Below are 19,328 nucleotides of genomic sequence, written 5' to 3'. Positions count from 1 at the left end.
TTAAACCTGCCAGTCTGGGAGGCTCCCCCATCGCCTGCCACATCAAAAGCATGCGGATGAGCCGCAAAGCGAACTTAAAACTAAAATCAGGACCCACAAAATCTTTCCGCTCGACAGTGCAGAAGAGGCACCTGTAATAAAACTCTGCAAAATACCTTAAAACTCCCGTCTCAGAAGTAGTGGCCTGTAAGGTTTCAGAATGTATCAAAAGAGATCCTTTCTCACGGTTATGCTACTGGTACGCCGTTGGCAACAAACAACTGGAGCAAAAGGAGAGAGGGGAAAGTAAAGCGACTGGAACCAAGTCAAAGTGTAAGGTTTGGCACCTCTGAAAATCAGCACATCGTTGCCACAAGCTCCTACTGTCAGAGCCAAAAACAACAACATTGCCTCTAAGGCAGCGCTATGGGACTTAACTGCTTCCCTTCGTTAAAAGAAAACTTTGCAAATAAGTTTGAAGACTTTAAATCTGAGAATCGCAAGTAAAAAAGCCGATGTTTAAATATAATTGAAAGGATTTTTTCCCCCAGATTCCTTTGCAATGAACTTCTAGAAAGGTCCCCCCCCACCAACACGCCTCTACTTTCTGCTGTTCGGATTTACGTAGGGCCTTAATTGCGCGTCAAAATGAGATTAAAGCTGCCTTCCGACAGCAGATGTCCCACGACTGTTTCGGCAAGAAAAAGAAGTAAAAAAAAAAAAGACAGCAAAAACCTGCGTGCTTTCTGTTCCTGAAGAGGCTGTGCAGAGGGGCTGGATCAAACGGTTCGCTGAGTACTGGGATCATTGCTGCTTGCCTCAGAGAAAAAAAAAAGATACACAAGAAGCCTTCTCCCTAGAAGTTAGTCAGGGCTGACAAACGAGCGCGGAGAAAAGATGGAGAGCAGAGTTACACCCGGGAGACCAGCGGCGGGAGAAAGTGACACAGCTGAAGTCTGCGCCGGGCAGCGGATTCCTGCAGAAATGAGCGACGTCTGAACCCCCCTCAGGTCCCTCGTAATGATTCCACATTTGTCACCCATGAGGCTCTCTGTCACTGGCGGGTCTAAGTGGAAAAGAGTCCTGCCTCCGGGCTCTGCTCCTTGCTGGGGGAGTCTGGGGTCAGGTATGCTCGCAGAAGCCAGAGCACCTCCCTCCTCCCCCTTTCCAGACACACATCTCCTCGTCCCGAAAGTCTTTTTAAAATTTTAAGAAAGACAACATGCTGTGTACGCACTCTCTTCCCTTGTTTTCCCCAGCAGAAAAATAATGTATTCCCGGACCACGGTTGACACCTTTAAAAAGTAGTTTTCATCCAACAAGACTACCGCGCCTTTAGGAAGCGCCTGACGGTGAAAACTTCAGACCAGATTCCAAACCTCTGCCTCGCTTCTTTTCAACTTCGTCTGCAGCTGTGAAAGACATCTATTGCTTCATGCCAGTCGCACCTAAATAAAAAGTCCTGTTGCTACCGGAAAGCACAATGGGTTGGGTCACCTGAGTAACAGCCCCTTTGAAACTCAAATGAAATGCTGCTGCTTTTTTTAAAATGCAAACCAAAGTCACTTTTGTGCTTCTGCATACTCTGGTGAAATATATAGATATAAAAGGGGCCTCTTCACTGCTGCAGAAAGGGCACTCTCTTTTGGCATTCACTCTGATGTTGAGTACGGCTGCTCTCCTGCTTGGTGGCGTTTACAAAGCAGGCGGCCCCCTCTTGTCCAGAGCTACAGCTCACCCTGGAGACAACCCAGGTCACCACAAAGCCAGCTCCCCGCTTTCACCACGCTAATCAAAGCCAGTCCCGAGGGCTAGGTGTGTGTTGAGAAAGAAAGACAAGAATTTCATTTTCTCAGTATGTCGCCAGGCCTAGATGTACTATTCAGGATTGGAAGAGACACAAAAAAAACTGCCTAAAAAATCATTAAAAAAAAATTGATGGATCAACAACTTCCAGCCCAAACCGAATACATTTTGACAGTACCACGGACAGCACCGCGAGTGGTAAACAGTGTCACTGTCAGTTTGTCTCCAGCCACCTGGAGAGCTTTCTTCGTGTTACACTTCAGGTAGTTGGACTGGCTGAGGGGAATTCATATATTGTAAGACTGAGGTTCGTCTGTGGGCCTGCACTTGAGGAGAGCTCTATTAATTTCAGAACAAAATGAAGCCTACACCCCATGCAGGTAACAACTGGAGAAAGAAAGTCAGAGAAAGAAGGAGAGCTCTGTATGTCTTAATTCCATTTAGTCGCCTTTGTTTTAATTGCATATGGCCCCCGTGGAGTAGAAATAAAAACCTTTCCTGGAACCCAACGTTGTATGTGATTTAATCTTCAGAATATTCGATCACAACAGGGCTGCTATTGGTGTTTGCTAGCTGGAGCAGGTGCATAGAAATAATCAGAAAACAAAACAGAGCTAGGCTCTATATCCCATCCCAGCGAGCCTCAATCCAGTTAGACTTATAGATCACCTGTTCTGAAAGACCAGCGTCACCTGTCAGCTCTTGAGGGGTCGAGCGAGTAATCTGTTCAATTAACCGGACTCTGGACCTTGGGGACTGGGGATTTTGGCCCTCAGTGATCTTTCAATGAATTGAACCACTCGCCTGTTCCACTGAGCGCAGTGGGGTCGCCCCCTCTCCTGAGAGACCGGTCAATTAATGGCGATCTACAAATCCCGCTGGACCGAGGCTCTCCGGAGACCCCGATTCCCACACGGACATGGAGGGGAGCTCGGTGGGTTGGCGGGTGCTGCCTACCTGCTGCGCGGGGGCGTTCTGGGCCAGCAGAGACAGCGGCAGCTGGGCGGGGGCGGGCTGCACCAGGGCCTTGGCCTCCGTCGGCGCCGGCGCGGGGGGCGCGTGCTTGCCGTCGCCCGGCGGGGGGGGCGGCAGGGCCGGCTGGGCCTGGAGTTTGACTTCGGGCTGCTCCTTGCTCACCAGCAGGTCCTTCCGCAACTGTTCCACCACTTTCTTCTGCGGGAGAGAGAGAGACACACGGGGCCCAGGCGTCAGAGAGGCCGGCGCGGGTTCGGGCACAGCCCTCCACCGCGGTTTCTGTGCGTTTTCTCCTCGCGCCCGTTACGCCAGCTCATGCGACACATTCGCTCAGCTGCGACGACAAACGTCCCGTCAGTCTGTTGCTGCCCTGCATATGGGGCCAAACAGGCAGGTCAACTGCTGCAGAACTGCAAAGTATTATTTTGTTTCAAACACACACAGATTTTTTAAAAAAATGTACTTAAACTGAAAACAGACCAAAAAAAACTCTGAAATTTCACACAAATCTGATTCAAATCAGCACTTCGGCGCCTGTGGTCACACTTCTGTGGCGTGACAAGGTCTGTAGCATCTCTGTCAAACTTAAAAAGATGGAACCGAATCAACACCCCATGACTCCTCCGTTTACCTGCAGGGTGGAGATGCGATTTGCTTAGATCCTCTCAGGAACCATCAACCAACTCAGTGTAGCTTAGCAACCTGGCTAAATGTCACCTTCAAAATTCCACTACATCGCCTCAACGGGTTGAGATTCACATTACAGGATGTATTTCTGTTCTCTTTAGCAGCGGACCAATACAGCTAAAACACTAAAGGAGAACCATTCCCTGAGAAAAAAAAAACTACCCCCCATTATAATTTAAAATTCTGTTGGAATACTGTGCTATAAATACTTGTGCTCTGATTCAAACCATCTGGCCAGCCCACCACAGTGCAAAACCAACCATGAACAGGCAAGAACGTTTTTTTTCCCCCCTCGCAAAACTTGTAAAACTGCTCTTTTTCTCTAATCATGCGGAGATTTCAAACTCGGAAAAGGCGAAACGTTCAGGTCGCTTTATAGAGTCATTTTTTGCAAGATAAAAACGACATTGTGGCCTTATTGGGTATTCGTTTCTAAAGAACGCGACTTGAAAAGAAAGAGCTTTGGAGGTAAACTACAGCGATCTGAAAGACATTCCTGCGTTGGCATTTTTTCAGAAAATTAAATGCGTAACTTTAGCTAGGCTCTCTTTCGATTCTCGGAGGGGGATTAAAAAAAATGGAGGCAGTAAACAGATTTCTGGCTTTCAGCACAAAGACCCGATTCCAACACAGAGCAACCTGCTTTATAAGTATGACAAATTCTGTCAACGCTAAAACGACACACAACCCCGACTTGAGACGGCTCCCCGATATAAACTGCGGCTCTCACCTAGAGCCAGAGGCAAGTTCATGCTTCACTTCGTTTTTGGGGGGTGGAAAAAGAAAAAGCACTTCATATTCTAATTCAGAAATTCACCCCGAACTTGCAAAAGCTGGAAATTTACGCATTAAATTCTTGTCACGTAGAATTAAACATAACCGTCCCCTCTTCCTCAATGGGACAGTTAAGGGAAACACCAACACAAAAGCTGGAGTTGGTTCAATTGTATGAACAAAGCAGGTGTAGAGGGGGGAGAAAAAAGTACTTCACTTCAATCTCTACAGTAAACGTTTTCGAAGTCGTCCAAGCACACAAAAGGAAAGTCTACAGCAGGCTCGCCGTGTCCAAAGCAAATCTGTTGCCGCAAACAATAGTAGCGAAAACTCTTTTGGTTACAATGTAACCGTGGGTAAAGCGCACAGAGTTACAACTCCTCTCGTTCGTGAAGGGCTGACACTACACAGGCAATAGGACACAAATCGACACTACTGAGCTGCTGCACGGGGGTTCGTGTGGGGGAAGGGTGCAGCGTACGACAGAGAGGGTAAAAAACACCGCACCTGCCTCGGATTTACCCTGAAAATACAACTACATCGGAGATCATCGGTGGCCACAGGAGAGAAAAAAAACAACGCAATTACCAAGCACAAAAGCGGCGGCTGAACCCCTTTTCCATTTGTCCCCCAAGTCGTTTTGAAATAAAATCCGCGCAGGCAATCATCCGGTGAAAGAAAATAAAAACGAGGGGGGGGGGGGGGATTTTGTTGAACAAAAACTCCTGTGGTATATTTCTGGAGGTAGTAAAAAGAGAGCTATTGGGAGGGAGAGAGAGAGAAGGGAGGAGGGGGGGGCTGAACGGGCCATCTGGCTACACAGGAGAATGAACCAATCGGAAGTGGAGATGCGAGGGTGAAGCATAATGAGAAACTATACATCACCCCAACCCCCAACTACCCCCCCATGGGGCATCAATGTACAGACAACACGAAGCGTTATTTTCTACAAATCAACATAACTCGGGGGAAACCTCTCTTCACAAACAGGAGGCGACTCCAACAAACCCGGCATCGCATCAAAGGCAACATCGGGTCTTTGAATCTATAGCTAAACCTTCGCCATTGCTAACGTTAGAAAAAGCGTAACGGCGAACAATAGGCCATGACTGATAGAGGCCCGTTCACGTTTTAAATCGGTCTTTTCAAACGCCCTGCCCAGACAAATGTTAGCAGCGGCGGAATTTGCATATGGTTGTGAGCGCACCAAAAATAAAAGTTTCAACTCGGAAAGCTCCGTCTTCCGGAGGAAAAAAAAACCCTACACGATCTGGAAAAAGAAAACTCTCTCTCCCTGCTGCTCACTTCCAAACGCAACACCGCCTCCCTCTGGCTGAACGAGGCTTGTACGTGTTGAGCGATTTCGTTTCCTTTTATCTTTGACAGCTGAACTGGAGTTTGAGGGAGGAAAAAAAAGTTTGAACTGATCATTGAGCCAACGCGAGTTTGGCATGATTACCGCGCACATTGATCGATATTTGGATTTTTTTTAGCTGTAGGTGGTTACTTTGAACTATAACGTTTTCCATCGTCCCCAATCTCCAGGAACAAACTAGACACCGGCCTTTGTCCAAACTGAAGGCTGGCTATCGAGACCCCATGCATATGAAAGAATTTTGAAAGTGCAGGTCTATAAAAAATAAAACAACACGATTCACATTTCACTTTATTTTTGTCTATTGCGTCTGATATTAAATAAATGCAACGGAAGACCTTCTAATGTTACAATTCAGTCTGCTCGAAATCGCTGAAAAATACACGTTCCCCTCTCACCACTGCCGTAGTCGAGGTTTATATATTTAAATTCGCAAATCACCGCAAACGCGTTGAGCGCAAGTTTGTAAAAGCTGCCATACCGGAAGCCCTGAGAAGCTTTTTTGTTTGTTTTGTGTTCGTGTTTCGATAGCTTTACGTTTTTAAAACCGTGAAGGGAAAACACAAAGCAGTAGGTATTAAAACATTCAGCCTCCGAAGACCATAATCTCCATTTTTTTTAAGAAAAAAAAAAGATTTACGACGTGCTTGCTCGCTCACACGCTATGGTTGACACCGCCTGGCCCTTGTTAGCCGGGGTGTGCGGATCTCGTTAAACCCCCATCAACCTGCACAGCAGACACGAGTTTGGACTGGTGCTGACGACGGCTTATGAAATGACACCACGGTGATTAAAAAAACTGCTAACATTTTAATTCTGGCCCCCAAAACTAGAGTGAAACGGAGTTAACTCAAAAGTTAGAGGGTAAAAAGTCCATTATAGTACAGAACAAAAGCATTTTTTCCCTTGGCAGTTGTCCAGTTACTGCAGGCAAGTCTGTACACCTGTGAGACTGAATTGAAACCCAAGGTATTTCTCTCTTTATTGTTTCATACTTCACTTGAACCATAAAAAAACTGTCCTCTGCCATTTGTAAATCTGAGTAACAAATGGCCTCACTGCGAATACGCCTTAGACCTTCCAAAAACATCTGTCACAAAACCAAAAACAAATGATGACCTATACGGCCATTTCAATTCTGAATTCTGCTTTTAAATTTCCTTCGTGTCCTCTCTTAGGGCCATCCATTCTTTTTAAAAGGTATTTGAAACATTTCTAAAAAACATTTAGGTATTTGATATAGAAAATGTCTCGTTAAGTGCAGACTATTAGCGGCAGGTGGTTTAAAACAACCCCATACAAATTCAAGCCAAAGAATGCTCTGTGCTCTACGCTCAAAAAGAAAAGGTATCAATCCTGTCAGCGCTCCCACCTCACACAGTCTTGCCCAGGCGAATGTGGTTTGTAAGCGCACTGTGAGGGTTTCCATTAGAATTCCCCACTTCCTCCCCTCTGCCGTGTGGATCAATGAGCTTTCTGTCTTGCTTGTAGCAGGCACGGCATGTGTGGCTTCCCGTGCTCTTGGGATTTTATTCTGCCTCTCAGCAGGCAGACACGAGCACTCAGCGGCGCTGAGCACGTACAGTAGCCCGGTCAAGGCTGGAGCAAGATAAGCGCACACATCTGGGCTGACAAGTCCGAAAGTGCGACAACATCTGCAGGGACCCCCTTATGGACTCCAGAGCTACTGAGGTGGCTGTGCTCTTGTACCCATGACGACCAGAAAACAGAGCCGCCTCAGGCCGTTTTTCACTCCTCCTTCAGCAGTAAAACACCTGTGTCTTCAGAAAACCACCTGCCTGCCCTTAATTCCTGCTGCAGGCATGTCTACAGACGCTCTGCTGCAGCTATCTCATTCCCCACAAAGGGCTGGCCAAACGCAGGACCCCAGCAGGAATTCTCCTGGCATTCTTGCTACAGCTATCCCTGCAGGTCCGCCCTCACTCATCAGCGCGAGTCTGAAAACAACCATCTTTCCAGACTTGGGACACAAGTTCCAGATCGGACTTGTTGTTTGAGGGGGAACAGTCCTTTCCGACACACAACACTGCATCTGAAACAGAATACAGCATGCGAGCATCGTGTGGGGAGAAGAGAAGAATCATCCTAAAGCTGAAACTGAGCTTCTCTACAGATCAGGCCAGCAGTGTGGCATGGTGGTTAGCGCTCTGTATTCATAGCTGGAAGGATGTGGGTTCGAATCATGGTGGGGACACTTCTGCTGTGCCTCTAAAGCACCCTGACGCACAAATAGAAGCCACTTGATCTAAACAGCAGGCAAATTAATAAGATAATTTTGCAGCTTCTGTGTCAAAAATAACTAGTGTGCTTCACTGTGACCTTTATGGTATTGCCCTGCTGATGGATGTTGCTTTCATTATTCTTGTTCCATAACACGAAAACAATTCTACAATTTTAAAGCAATTTTAACTCTATAATTTAGACTCCAGTTGTGCATTGCATGGGTCTGCCACTACATCATCTCATTTCCAGCAAACACTGGATGAAAAACGTTCCATTTAAATAGCTTTTTCTGGTGTCACCGGCCTCTAAGATTATTCAGAGGCCGCTGTTAAAGCTTGTTTTCGTACCACCGGCCGGAATATTGTTGCCTTACCTCAAAAAACAAAAGAGCTTTCTAAAATTATACAGCGAGATAATCCTCTTACAGGGTCAGGGACTGGATAACACAGCAGCAGAAAAAAAATCTGCAGATTCACAGAGGGAAAAAAAGCAAACAGACTCCCATCAAATGGAAGCCTGCAGTTCTGCTCAGAAGAGTCAGCTTATGACTCTATAAGACCCTTAATCAGTAATGTAGGCTGATAACATCTGACCACCTTCAATTGGGGACAGTTGCCTTAACACTTTTCTTTAAGAAATGCCAAAAATGCAAAACTCAGAAGAATGCCAGGGATGTTTTGAATAATACTGTTCATTTCCAGATGTACAAATGTGAAATAATCCTGTTAGCGTTCTATGCCTTGTTCAGCGTGTTCAGTGCCTGAAAACACTGTACAACTATTCAATTTTATAAGTATTTCAAATCGCTCTGGTTTCCAACACAGTCCAAAGACATGCTGGCAGGTTTATTGAGCTCTGTGAAAATTGGCCCTAGTGTGTATTGTGTGCGTGTCTGTGTGTGCCCTTTATTGGACTGGCGTCCCGTCCAGGGTGTATACTGCCCTGAGCCCGTTGCTTGCTGGGATAGGCTCCGGCCTCCCTGCAATCCTGTACCGCATGAAGCGGTTAGAAAATGGATGGACGGACGTGACAGATCTTTCTGCCTTTCCTCTTCCGCCCTCTTGCACACAGCGCTGCTTCTTCAGGCAGTGGGCTGTTTTGCATGCCTCTATCCCAGATCGCCAGGACAGCTCTTTTTCTGCAGGTCGGGGTTTTGCAATGCAGATTTGCGGCCAGCGCTTCCCAGCGGCCCGTTTCAAGTCCGGCTGTTGAAACCACGGAAACTGGGAGCAGAAAAACTGCTGCCACTCAGCAGCCCTGAGCTGCTCTGGCAGGAGAAAAATAAATGCCTGGGAACTAACCTTGAAATAAAATCCTCCCAGCTGTTCACTCTCCGGAGTCTACAAAGGCTGGGGATTGATTCTAATCCCTTTGTGTTACTGCGCTCGCCTTCCTATTGTAAAAGGGAAAGAGGACACACTGCAAAGTTTATAAAGGAGTGGGCTATTAATGAATCCCATTTCATTCGTAACGTCCCCATACTCTCAACCAACGCATGCATAAAGCAGCCTAGAATATTGCCTGTTTGACTACGTCGTGCAGTTCACAAAGTGAACGGATTGTTTTCCTTAGCGCCACAAAGAAGTTTGTACACAACTCTCCTCTGAAGCCTTCAGCAGTGAAGGAATGGTGCTCTGAGACCAGATTAGCTTTCCCTCACCCTCTCTGAGCTGTATTCCTCACAGGCCAGAAAGTCTTCTCTGGGCCCACCGCCTCAGCTTCGGGTGCTGATGGAGATGGCATTTGCATGCTGTAGGGTGTGGCCGACTTTTGTGACTCACTTTTTAAAATCCCCCACCCTCCACATACTGCAACGGCGAGTATAAACCGCAGTGTTTTATTTAACCTCTGTTAGTCAGCTCCCTTTGTCGGCACCTCTCTCCCGGGGGGGGGCACGGCCGCTAAATTCTTCCTTAGCTCAGCTGTCACTTGACAGCTGGTGCCGGTGGCTAATGAAGGGGCCGCTCGTTAAAGAAAGAACAGTCCTGCCGCTCTTTTTGGAGAAATTCCTCTCGCCCCGCGCTGCTCTGAGACGCGGCAGAAGGCAGGTGCCAGTGTTTCTGTGCACAAGGGTGAAGACGGGTTCATACTGTTTGCACTGTGGCTGTTGCTGCAGCGCTGCAAATGTGCTAAAATAAGAACAGAAGGAAAAGCGGAGCATTGTGGAACTACATCAGACAATTCAAGGGAACCATACACAGTGCAACCATTTCTTCTAAAGAGAGTGCTACCAACCCAGAGTGGAGAGTGCCCACATGATCAGGAATCAAACTCCATCTTCATGTAGGGTTGGCACTCTCCTGCCCCACAGTGTTATACTCTGGGATCTCTCCTACACCCACATCAGTGCCCCTCTCTCCCTACCCCTCTACATATTCTGCTGGCAAGCTGTGCAAGTGGCGTTTCAAAGACAAAATATCATAGAGGAAATATATTGGAGGAAGAGCATGTATCCCACTCTCAAAGTTACTCCACGCCAATTACTGTGACTCAGGCCCTCGAACGTCTTTCTACTTGCTGAAGTCTAACCTAAAGATGCTCGTTTTAACTGACCTTTCCTAAGTCTGACTTCTGTTGTTCTCTTTTCGCCAGCGCTTGTAATGGTTTTTGGTAACGGTCACCCTGCTTTGAAAAATATTTGGCTTCCTGTAGTCTTCCTCTGCATGGCTACAACTTCAAAACGCCCTGCACTGAATCTCTTGCATGTGGTAGGTTAGACTCTTGTAACTTTGCTGTGCAAATCGCTGAAGAGCTGATTTGACTTGCTGCTTTAAAGCGTAATCCTGCTTTTAATGTCACACCGCTGTTTCTTGGGTAATTCCAAACCGTCGCTCAGGCCTAGAGAGTCCAAACAAAAAGAACAAATGTTGAAAAAAAGCCAGGCGCTTGATCCCTGGGCGGATTTCGGTGCACACCCCCTCAGGTAGCTCACAGAGTTGTCTCGTTTCTCCAGGCTACGATATCTGAGCGAGCACGTGACACACATTCTCTCCTCCTTGCGAGGCGGCTGAGGCTGACAAAGCGCTGCGTTAAAAAGTGAGAATGCACTTCACTGTAGCTGGAGAGCACACAGGCACAATAAGAGAACAGTTTATTTTTCTCTTTAATTCAGTCCATTAACCTTTCACTAAGAGAAATCCTCTGTGCTTTCACACCAGCTACCTCCAACTGCCTACGTTTGATAAGAGACTATTGAGTCTAGAAAATGACTGCAATATTTTATGTACCTTCCTATTCAAACTGCTGAACCAGCTTAATGCTATTGAGTGCCAGATATTTATACACATACACAGCAGAACCGTGTCCACTGCCAAATGCATTCTGATAGGAATTATCCATAGTGTATTTTCAGGCCAAAATCATATGGTCTTTCTGAGGGGCTGGCACATCATCAACAGCGTCTATTAAATGGTACTTCGTGCAAAAATTGGGGGCAGCCCCTCGTTTCTGGTCTTTCTATGAAAAGGCACATCTGTCCCTGAAAGAGTATTCAAATCTAACAAAAAAAACCCAAAAGATTACAATTCCCTGTGTCATGGACTCTTCAGTAATGAAGCGTGCCAGTTTCTCTCTCTCTGTCAAGGCACTGCTATCCTGAGCTCCACCACAATCTGAAGTTTTTCTCTTGTCCACGTGTGTTGCTGTTGTAGGAAATGTGTGCGGCAGTTTAAAGATCCATTTCTGTCAAAAACAAACCTGCGTTCAAAGGCTGTTTAGTATAAATACTAAATTCAACTGGTAGAAGTACAATGATGCTGATTTCATCATTGTCATCCTCTGGCTTTTATAAAAGATCAGAGCTTTAGGGACACATCCTACCAAGTTGGGGAAAATCTGCTTTGTTTTGTCTTTATTCGTCAACATAGAAAGGGTAAGTAACAAAGAAAAAAATGGTTTGTTTTGGCTGAACCACAACCACAGAAACAAACAAGTCATGTGATTTTATACTTATTCACAGATGCTGCTGTTAAACTACCTTTGCAAAATCAAACAAGATTCTTCTTTTGGCGTTTCTGTTTTCACAGTCTCAGAGGTTAAAGCTGAACTCCTCATTTCCTTGGTTTTCCTGGAGCATGAAATCCGCTTGCCACATGAACACTGAGCTTATCGCGAGTGCGATTTCTGAGTGTTAGGTTTCAGTCTAAAAAACGGAGCTGGTGTCGCTAGTTTTCTCTGCCATCTGTTTTCCACAGCGCCTTGCGTGTCTCTAGGAAGCAAACTGTACAAGACAAGCGCGAGAGAGGCGCTGAAAGGCCCAGCTCTCCTGTCGGTCTCGTGCTCCTTTACAGCTGCAAGCGATCCAGCTTTGCCAGCCCAGGCAAGAAAGGCGCAGGTTAAATTCTCAGCTCCAGGTCCCCACTCCCACACATCACCAGCCAGCTGCGGGACTCTTTAATGTGAGAGGGACTTGAACAAGACAAGGTACGTTCTGAGCGGACAATCGTCTGAAAGTCAGCCCGCTGCCAACATTTCAAACTTGACGTGTCCTCCCTTTAGTAAAATGATGCCTGAAAAGAAAACTAAACGGGTTCTTTACGCAGGTTCGAAAGTGGAGCTGAACTCAGTGTCCTGGAGCTGGCAGGAGTAAAAAGCACAGTTGGGAAGCCTGGGCTGCTGCTGGCTCTTGACGTACAGTATTTGAATGCTTAATGACAGCTGAACAGGTGACGCAGAGTCATTTCTACTGATCTCTGTAATTCTGACTTTTGGTTGTGCACATGAATAGTCCACGAAGAAGCCACTGCAGGTCACGGCAATACGTTAGCAAGACTCAATAATGTAAAACTCAACAGCGGTTAAACATGAAATCGATTCAGTCTTCACTTTCTGCACATACTTATATGCTGTGCAAACATGACTCAACGGCAGTTCTAAAAGACGACTACGGAAAAGCAGCAGGGGGAAATTAAGGCTTTATTTGAATAGACGTTAGGAAGATTTCTGTTTGAGAAATGTAACCAATTGCACAAAAATGCCAATTTTAAACTGAAGCCCAGATCTGTGCAAGTCGTTTTTTGTAATTCTGCAAAACATAAATCAGGCATATGCTGTATAACCTTGCAGAGTGACTTAACATTTTAGTTCGGGGGGGGGGGATAAACTTTTGAAATTTAATGCAATAGATGCAAATCCCTCAACATGTTTCAATGCTTGTTTTTTTCTGAAATTCATATGCACAATTGTTGCTTTCTAATCTCCGCCATGAACAGGAGTATCTCCCACAATTGGGTAATAATTGTGGTTTAAATTCCTTTATTATTCACTGTCCAGTCTTTTAGTTTCCTATGACCCTGTCAAAGTCACTAGGCTAGGACAGTGATGCCTGTGATCCATAGCCTGTGTGTGTCTCTGTGTGTGTATGGGGGCGTGTGGGGTCTCCAAAGGACACTTCCTGGGGAAGCTGTGCCCTGACTTCACACAGCAAGCTCCTCCCCTCGGACACTCACCAATCAGAGCATTTCTGTTTGGTCTTGGTCACAAAGAGCTGAAAGCACTGTAAGAGAAGGGAGAAGGTGGGTGCCACAATTCAGTGGGTTCTATCCTATACAAGATCTTTTGAGAAGAAAAGTGCTACCTAACTGAAAGCAATTATCCTACAACAGGGCTACCAATAATCCGTACACATTTGTCAGAGAATGTGTAAGCAAAGCAGCAGGAAAAGGTAAGGCAGGCCTTAACGGTCGTACAGGACAGAAACCTATGCTTCAGAATCGGAATGAGACTTTGAACACTTTCCACACAAGCAACACTCAAGAGTTCTGCGACCGGAATCCAGGTGGCTTTCAAACGAAACCCCTCCCGCAAACTCCAACCAGCATCCCTGAGTGAGGGGTAAGTGTATCCCAGTTTGCCCTCACCCTCAGCTACAAACCTGCAGGGCTAGCGCTCATCGCGTGCCGGATAACTACTGCAGAGGGGGCAAGTGGTGACCTCAGAGGGCGGGCAAGCCTGGACTCCCAGAGGGCACCACTCCCAAGAACGACCCGCTCATTCCGATGCAGCGCGTCGTGATGGAAAGACGTACTCCCACACGGCCAGAAATGCGCCAGACTTCTCCCAGATCCTCATCCGACTGAAGAGGTCTACAACGTGGGCTTCAAGGATAAGAATGAATGTGGAGCGAGCGCAGGGGAGCGGCTACAGTGTACGCCACCCTCTTCTAACCAGACGCCAGCCTTCTGCCAGCCTTGTTTCCACTCTCGACAGGAGACAATAATAATATTTCCTTACACTAACAGCATTTTACAGGGAATGGGGATCCCCTGCACCAGCACCAGTGTGCAGCCCCACCTAGATGATGCTCCAGTCCTCTCCCCACACACCAGCTCTCAGTGGGGAGGAGAGCAGAGTGATGAAGCCAGTTCAGAGATGGGGATTATTAGGAGGCCATGATTGGTAAAGGCCAGGGAGAAGTTTGGCCAGGACACAGGGGTTACACCCCTATGGGTTTTTCGCAGAGCAAGGACGCTGCACGAGCAACAGGCTGGTTTTATAGTCAACGCTGCACCTTCTGCAACAGCTTTCAGTAAAACAAAAAAATGAAATGGGTTATAAACGCAAAGTTCGGGAAGATACATCCTGCATTCCTTATGTGACCACTGAAGTACAAGCCTCTTGAGCAAAACACAGATTCGAGCCCCTACCCTTCTGTAATACCAGCTCTTATACTGCAGGTTTAGGCCTCTCATTTGTTTATGTCTTATTTGCTCCATGAATAATCTTTAAAGCTACTAAATGAATTGCTGGGGGAGAGCATCAGGTCCTGTCTTTTTTGTGTTCTGCATCATTCTCTTTAATGAGCTCCTTTTAACACCCTGTTAATGAAGAGCTGGGGATTATACCTGCAGTCCTGAAACCGAAGAATGAAGCTGCCATCCACTGAGCACTTAAGACCTGTTTCACCAGGTGGCATCATTGAAAGATGTGCACTCACACATCCACATTTATGCTAATGTCTAATCATTTTGTACTGAAATAAAATAGCATTTCTTATTATTTGCATCTTTACATGCTCTTGTCGATTATTTAGAGCACTTGCTGTCAGCAATTCTATGAATTTGTGTTTTTACATTTGTGCCCCATTAATTCACTGGAGCAGTCTGACTGAGGAGCAGGGCGCCACCTGGGGTTTCAGCCCACGACCTCCCAGTAACAAGCAGGCTCTAACCTGGACAACCTGCTGCTTGTTCCACCTCTATCCTGATGAGAGACTACTTTGTCTCTGCTGGGGTGTAGCCATAGTCATTTGAAAATGGAGTTTGTTTACTGGCACTTCATAGACCGGTTGTTGTTCTAGTGAGGGTCAGCAGACCAAAACAAAAAGTTTCAGTACCCCCTGGTACTTGCAGTACATTGAAGCCTAGAACACTGGGAAGGGGGGTTTGAAGAGTTCAACTGTAAAAGTCTAAGATCTCAGGAGGCTTATAAAAGAAAAAAAGACTTGAGCGACGGATGGAGTCTCCTGCTTCACCTGAAAGCTCAGCAAAGAAGCGCCAGCGGTTCAGGAGAACATCAGGACAGCCTTGAGCACCTCTGGGGTCTCCGAGGGGTCCACCCCACTTGCTTTCCGCCGGGATGCACGTTCAACTTTTCTCTGGATAGCTCCATCAGATGCGACGGCATGGGAAAACGTGAAGAGAACTCTTTCTGTTCTCCGAGAGCCCACGTGAATAATTCAGAATTCAGTGCGGATTTTGATCATTTATTTATTGTTATCTTAAACAAGTGAAGAAAGGCTGACAAAAATTTAAACTCCACGGTTGCTTTCATTCTGCTTTGCACACTTTGATTCTGCTCGATTTCGGATTAATATGGGGCATGAATAACTGAAGCATATGTGTGCCACAGACTTCATGGTCTGAGAATTATACAGAAGTCCATAAACACACGCTATATTGACTTACACATTTATTAAGACCCCAGGTTTCTAACCTGTTTTGTAACTGCCCCACAAGAAACCCCTCTGCCTGTTTGAAAACAAAATGTAGCCCTTTTACAGCATTTGTGAAAATCTTTCTCTGTAGAGTTTTATGCTTTCATTCTAACACTGACATGGAAGCTAGAGTGTTAATTGCGTTTCATTAACTCCATTTTAACGCACCGCTTTGATAAGATGAAAGCCAGCTGCTGAAGTCTTGTTTCCAAGCGCTTGAGGTTCCGTTTATTTGTTCCAAAAAAGGAAAAAAGAAAGAAAATCATTAGAATTCACAGCTAGTGATGTGCTGTGCATTCCAGGAGCAGGTTCATCTGCGGTTTCGATCAGCAGCTCTTTGATACACCAATAACTTCTTATTTCAACACGCTGACTGACTGACAATTACAACGGCCTTCAGAAAACGAGACAACAGCCACAAGTAGCGGAGCACGCGTTGGGTTAAAAGGACCGAATCCTGGCGACTCGGCAACAAATCCAAATGCCCCCCAAAAATTACCCTTTGTTCTACTGGAAAAAAGTATAATTTTTATCTCATGACATCTACGTCTCCTCTTTTTGTGACTGCTTCCTTAGTTTTATCTTTCCAATGCATACTTGTACAGCACTCCAAAAAGAAACATTAGCTGGACTGTAGCTAGTCTTTAAAAAAAAGAGACAGGGTAAGGTGTGTATGTACCCTAAGTACCTTAAAACATCACTCAATCACAATCCTTAGAAAACATTATTTTTTTAAACGGAAGGACAGTAACTCTCTTAACATACACAATTCTGAAACATTGCAACTGCTCTCTGAAAAATGAGACCAAATCCTTTAATCTAGCCTTGGAACTCTCCGGGACTTAAACTGATAAAGAAGAAACACACAGCAGAGTTGTACAGTAGGAGTGAGGCCTGTCTGTACTGCAATTTGACAGGTAGGGGACTGCCACAGGACTTCCAAGTCCTCAGTCACATCCATTTTGACCCATAGAGGGCACACTTGTCCATTCTTCACAGGCTGCTCAATGTCATTCTCATTTGTTTCAGATCCAACATCTACTGCTAGGGTGGCACATTGTCAACATCAGTGCATCACAGGCCGGATTTGTCAAAGAATGTTAATGTGTCCATAGCTGGTAATTTGTTAAAACCCAGTGAAGGGAGGAAAAGTTCAATCACTACCAGAAATATCTGGACCTGTGTTGTTCTTCAGTTCTGCTTTTATTCTGGTATCTCCTCATTGTATCACAGATTATATAATATAATTACAACTAGTTATAATTTATTTTCTGCAAATAAGCAATAAAATCCATCAACAGTTTTAAATGATTCAAGTTTTACACTTGCTTGGGATTAACCAATTCATGTTTTTTGGCAGAATGTATTCTGGGCAGGTGGTTTGCACAAATTTACCCAAATTGCTTGCTTTTTTAAAACACCAAATCGCACTGCTCACGTAATTTATGATCTTAAGTACTCTGCACATTTCTGATGAGATTTTCAGTTATTTTGATTAAAAGCAAGAGAATAGGACCAACACAGTTCGCCAAACAGAGACCCTACAGATCGCATAAAAACTTTTCTTCTGCAACTCCTCTTCCCCGTAGGCCTCTAACCCACTTTCTGAATATGTAGGAGACACTGAAACCAACAAAATCAGGAAACACAATATTGTTATTCAAATGCACTGAACTCAATACAGGCAGTGCAGATCAATTCTTACTACTCTATATCTGTTAAAAGATTTATATTCTAGTATGTTTTATGTAAGAGGCTGGTAGATACGCAGAGCTGCCACATCAAAACCGAGTTGTGTATTTTTAATAAACTGAACATTTTATTCAATCTGACTATGGACGGAATCCCCTGAGTGCCTTTATTTGCTTTGGAAGTTTTCTTTAAGTTTTTCTGTCAGTCCCCGAATATCCCAGTTTCATCCCGATCCAATCCTGTCCAATCCCTGCGGTCCCTAGCTCTTGCCTTCCAAACCGGAGTTCCCAGGTGAAGACACAAGGAGAGAAAGACCAGCTCAGGCACGTGGTTTTCACCTTTAGAAAGTCCGCCTCATTCTGTGGGTCGCCTTTGCCCATCCACAACTTCAGACTAACTCCTAAACCAAAACCTTACGAAGCGCGGAGCAACATTTTAAAAAGTAATTCATATAGTCACATGAGGTGAGCTACACATATACTATCTGAGGTTTGCCATCCATTCTTCAGACGTCTTTCTGGGTTTTTCTGAAATTAATACAGATGGGAATGCCCCCACTCACAGCATTAGAGTGGAGAACAAAACAAAAATAAAATAACTAAATGGGAATAGAATCGCCTCATGACTTATTTATCCGCATGTTTTGTGAGAGACAGATGATTGCACTTGAAACTATAAATAACTGTGCCTTGGTGAAGACGAAAACACATTTGCAAAAAAAATATCCAGTACGTTTGGTTAAAGGGGAAAAAAACATCCACGACGGGCAATAATAATTATAAAATACCTTTGATGTACAAAGAAATAAGTTTTTTTTTTTTACTCCCATTTTTATCCGGCTCACCTAACTGGTAAACAGAGCGCCTGTTAAGAACACCCTGGAACAGGCATGAAGAATAAGAGATACAGCGCATTGTTTGAAAGTCACAGAATAAATTTCTGCCCCCATACGCCACAAATAACATGCTTATTTAGCCCTTTCTCAGCGTGGGGACATGAGTAATCCTTAAGGCCTAACAGGCATGAGGAGGGGGGAGGTGCTGGGGGGTTGGTGTCCACTGCACTCTCACTGATGCTGCTTTCGGAGCGGCTGGTCCGCACAACACGCAAATTTCCGAAGATTCCCAATCGGAAGTTTGGGGGGGGAAAAAAATGAATGAGTTGGGAATTTCCATTCTTTAACCGTCAGCGCCCCCTCCCTCCCTTTCTGTCTGCCTCTGAAACCCCCCCCCCACACACACACACACGCCACACACACACCTCTCTAAGGGAACCCGGCCTTTATCCTCAGCTATCTCCTTCAGGGCGTGTCAACAGTTATTACAAGAACAGGAACACAAAGTGATTCCCGGCCTTGCCGGGCCTTCACGCAACGAGCTCGCGTTTCAATGGGGACCGGCCACCCTCTCTCCACATCCAGCCAGCGGTTTCATCCTCCTCCTCCTCCTCCTCCTCCTCCTGAGCAGCACGCAGACGACGGTGCCTCTTAATAACCGAGGATCCTGCAACTCAGTCGCGTTCGCTTTCTTCCGCGGTCGCTCTGCCACCAGGAACTCTCTGGGGGGGAAGTCACTATATTTATATCCGACAATTGTAAAACACCTTACATGCCATTTCAAAAACGGGAAAAAAAAAAGAAAAGAGCCCTCTTAGAAATACAGCAGCCTTTACATTTGCAGACACCCATCTTCCATCTCTGGGGACATTTCCGACAGATGGCAAGAGGTGTATGCAATATACTGAGCAGGGTACTTAAACCAGAGGAGCCTACATGTTAAATGTCATGTTATACAACTGTGAATACGCTTTGTCGTTTATACAGTAATGCAGATTTTTTTTTCTTTCTCTTTCGACTGCAACGCT

General features: G+C 45.6%; 1 protein-coding gene across 4 annotated transcripts in view; it reads right to left on the bottom strand.

Annotated features, from left to right (window-relative positions):
- The window catches only part of phf21aa (PHD finger protein 21Aa), a 70,614-nt gene that overhangs the window by 12,898 nt on the left and 38,388 nt on the right, over positions 1-19,328 (bottom strand). For all 4 annotated transcript variants that reach the window (XM_088611821.1, XM_088611822.1, XM_088611820.1 and 1 more), the window contains exon 6: positions 2,743-2,958. In XM_088611821.1, coding sequence (XP_088467947.1) covers positions 2,743-2,958 — 216 coding nt within the window. The remainder of the gene's footprint in view (positions 1-2,742; positions 2,959-19,328) is intronic.

The sequence above is a fragment of the Lepisosteus platostomus genome, chromosome 18 (genome assembly GCF_059453375.1).
Source record: "Lepisosteus platostomus isolate fLepPlt1 chromosome 18, fLepPlt1.hap1, whole genome shotgun sequence".
Lineage (NCBI taxonomy): Eukaryota > Metazoa > Chordata > Actinopteri > Semionotiformes > Lepisosteidae > Lepisosteus > Lepisosteus platostomus.
The sequence above is the reverse complement of the archived record's forward strand: the minus strand, read 5'-3'. Positions and strand labels throughout refer to the sequence as shown.